The following is a 3,970-nucleotide window of genomic DNA, read 5'->3' on the forward strand; positions in this document are numbered from 1 at the left end:
TGTGTGTGTGTGTGTGTGTGTGTGTGTGTGTGTGTGTGTGTGTGTGTCAGAGGTCAGTGGAAATTTACTGACTGCCCATTGTGGTGACTGGACTAAGAAATGATTAACTAGTTGCCCCTTACTCCACTCTCTCAGTCTAAGATAATAGTGGTGATAAGCATTTATAATCATGTTGTTAATAATGATAGTCCTATAATAATAATAATAACAATAATAATAATAATATTGTCTTTCTCTCCTCAGTCAACATGGATCTTCACGATAAAGAAATTCTCCGTGGAGAGGTTTTGCCCGTGGTGATCATCGGTGAGAAACACAGACGTGTCACATGCACACATGCAAAACCGCACTTTGTCATTTTGATTATGCAGCAGGAGACTTGAAAGGAGAAGCACTCAGATTTGCATCTGTGGTTGATAACTTGCGTTCACTGTGACACAGCACAACTCCTGAACGCATCGATTAAACATCAGCTCACACTCTCATCCGCATTAACCACGAAGTGAACGTGACAAACGTTTAAAGCGCACCTGTTGTTCTATGTGATGCATTAAAAAACCTGAACAAACTGATTTGGTTTCTTTTAAAAACAAAGGGAGAAGGGAAAAAGCACGTGGCCCAAAAATAAGGAAGAAATTCCTTTAAAAAAGTTACAAGAAAATTAACTGAAATAAGTAAAAATAAATAAATAAAATACAATTATAACATAAAACATAATTTTAAATATACAGTTATTATAACTGAATCTAGTTTTCTGGATATTTTTCTTTTTTTCTAACAATAATTTTCTCATAATCCTCCCCTCCTTTTAAAATTTTTTTTTTTTTTTTTTTTTGCATTTTCTTATCACATTTCACAAATTTCTTGCAATTTGTGGCACATTTTTTTCCAAGCTAGTCATTGCCTTTTCCCCTATGTTTAAAAAACAGCAGTTTGAGTTTGGCAACATGTTTTTAAAGAGAGTTGTGGTAATTCATGTTCACACAGCGATTGCTAATATTTACAACACAAAAAGTGTTGACATCAGCAGGAAGTGGGCGAGGCAGATGACAGAAGACAGACGATGAATGTTGTTTTTTAACAGAAACAATAAAATAAAAGCCAAATTTCAGCGCAACTATTTAAACCTGCAAAAATGCAAAATATCTCACTTAAAAAAGAATCAGTTCTGTTTTGTTTAGATCAGGATTTATTTTGTTGGAAAACATTCAGCTGTTTCCTTAAACAGTGAAAGTGTAATATCCATTAGTCATCATGAGCAGGCAAAAAAGAGTTTTTACTGCTTTGCATTTGGCCTCTGCGTGCAGGCTTTTGCTGAGTCATGCTGCAGGTTAATATGAAGTATTCAAACTCGCCAAGTCATGCTGCAGACCAAGTGAGTTTTATGTCAGCATTAATCAATGACTCTGCAATGGCAACTTTTTTTTTAGCTGAGGCTGTGTTTTTTCTTCAGTAGCTGTTTCATAAAATAAATACAGCAGACCGATCAAACTTCCTAAATACTGCATGTGTAACCATAGCAACAAAATACAAACACGCCGCGCACACAATGACTCGGCTGCTCCAGCATTATGTGAACCAACCACATCGCTTAGTTACAACCAGGGTTAGTACAGTCATGGAAAAACTTGGAAAAGTCATGGTATTTGCCAATAGCAATTTCCAGGCTTTTGAAAATCAAATATACCTTGAAAGTTTTGGAAAAAGTCATGTAAATCTGTTTTGGAAATCTGTTTCACAAACCTGTGTAATAACAAATCATTTGTTTAACGACTGGCAGAAATGTGAAAATCCAACGATAATGATTATTTTTACAGGTTCTGACTGTGATAAAAGCTGTAATGGTCGGAAAAAAAACATGCCTTCGAAACTCATTTTAAAAAACACCCCCAAAAAATTTCCATTGAAAATTGCAACAACAAAAAAAGATTTAAGAAAAAAAGCCAATATCTTTCTTTTTAAATCACCAAAAATGTTGAGAGAAAGAAAAATGGACAGTAATAATAGTATAAAAATAAGCAGTAAAATAAGTGCAAAATGCAGCTTTTTGAGTTGTATTATTTATATATAAATACTCACTCCTAATCTTGTTCTGGATGCAGAATTTATTTTAAATAATATATTTTGAAAAAGCTATCAAGTAGTAATGAAGAAGAAACGATAAGGAGTATCGACAGTCGTTTCAGAGAAAGTACGATCTTAAAAATTCGCCGGTAAAAACACGTTTGAACCCTGAACAGCAACCTGACGGTACCGCTCAAACTCACCTGTGTCCCTCTGTTTCCCAGGTAACGGCCCGTCGGGGATCTGTCTGTCATACCTGTTGTCGGGTTACACCCCCTACCTGTCACCTGAGGCATCGCACCCAAACCCGCTGCTGCACAGCAAGCTGCAGGAGCAGCCGCACCTGTCGCTGCTGGAGCAGGTAACGCACACATGCACGCCGTGCATTAGATACAGGACCAGTGAGGAGGATTTAAGGCGGTATTTCTTGTTTTCTTTAGTATATAATCACCTGAAAATAAGAATCGTTGTGTTTTTGTTACCGTTGAATTTGCTGTTTATATTGACACAGGCACCAGATTTTTATTTTAGGGACCGTTTTCATTAACATTTTTTCTACAGTAGCCCAAAACGGTCAAACGGTCAAACCAAACACAGATACAACCATTCGTGTTTTTGCATCGTCCACCGTAATAAACTGCCCGGCTGCAATGAGCAGTGCTGCTTTTTACTGTTTGTAATGTGAAAATTATTCATTTATGCTGGATAATTCAGCTTCTGGTGAAACCCTCCTGAACGTCTGGATTTTATCGGGGTAAATAGGTGACTCCACATTAGCCGCCTGCAGCGACAGACCAAAGTGCATTGGAATAACATGGATTTTTAAGCTAAAACTGCTTTATTTGGTTTCTGATCCGTTTAAATCCCGGGTCTGTTTGTTTTGGAGAAAAAGAGGCCTCTGTGGATAATTCGGCTTACGTAAAAAAACCTCCAGAACATGTGGATCAGGAAAAGGTGAGCAAACATTAAGCTCTGAGAGAAAAGGGGTGAGCATGTTTTGGGCGAGCAGCCCGTCCCCGAAATGCCAAACTGCGCCGGAGACTCAATAATTAGTGATGTGAAACTGCTTTTTTGGTGTTTCTGGCTGTTTTAGCTGCCTGGTCTGTTAGTTTTGTGGATGATTCTGCCTCCTGATGAAATGAGCCGTGAAAACTGAGGGGATTGTAGCCGGGAGAAGTTTTAGATGATCGCACTCTGCAGTTTATTGCTATACGCCACCAAATCCCCCAAAAGTTAACACACTGAAATTTAAAAAATGTGAAGCTGCTTCAGTTCAGTAAAAATGTGATGGCTGACTCACGGTGTCTCTCCTCGTCTCTCTCCAGGATCTGGAGTACCTGTGCGAGGGTTTGGAGGGGCGATCGTCCAATCCCGTGGCCGTGCTCTTTGATTCGCTGCTGCTCCCTGACAGTGACTTCGGTTTGGACCACACGTCTCCGCTGGAATGGCGATACGAGCCGGAGCGCGCCATCCCTCACCTGGTGCTGGGGAAGGGTCCGCCCGGAGGAGCCTGGCACGTACGTAGCTCCAGTACTGATGATAGGAAATGATTTATACGGAAGAACTCCTTCAAATATACAATCTTTTTTCAAGGATATTTAAACAAAACCAAATAGGGCAAAAACAAACAGACTGCAATGACAGTAAACAAGACAAAAAGCAAACGACAACCACAAATAAAACAAATATCAAGTGCAGGGTTCATACGGTCCTGAAAAACCTGGAAAAGCCAAAGAATTTAGAAAAACTAAATATACTTTGAAAGTTCTGGAATGTAGTTTCACAAAGCTGTATAATAACACATGATATGTTCAAGGAACGCTGGAAATTAGAAAATCCAATGACAGTCTCTGTTTTTACAGTATCTGACTGTGATAAATTCTTTAAAAATTGCCCAAAAAAGAAA

General features: G+C 38.6%; 1 protein-coding gene across 1 annotated transcript; it reads left to right on the top strand.

The window, feature by feature from the left end:
* The first annotated feature begins 73 nt into the window (after positions 1 to 73).
* osgn1 (oxidative stress induced growth inhibitor 1) lies at positions 74 to 3,964 on the top strand. The gene is made up of 3 exons (XM_042501808.1): positions 74 to 306; positions 2,289 to 2,425; positions 3,390 to 3,964. Exons 1-3 carry the CDS (start codon positions 249 to 251, stop codon positions 3,612 to 3,614), a joined length of 420 nt encoding a protein of 139 aa, XP_042357742.1. The 5' UTR covers positions 74 to 248; the 3' UTR covers positions 3,615 to 3,964.
* Positions 3,965 to 3,970: the final 6 nt, after the last annotated feature.

Source organism: Plectropomus leopardus, chromosome 2 (assembly GCF_008729295.1).
Source record: "Plectropomus leopardus isolate mb chromosome 2, YSFRI_Pleo_2.0, whole genome shotgun sequence".
NCBI classification, from domain to species: domain Eukaryota; kingdom Metazoa; phylum Chordata; class Actinopteri; order Perciformes; family Serranidae; genus Plectropomus; species Plectropomus leopardus.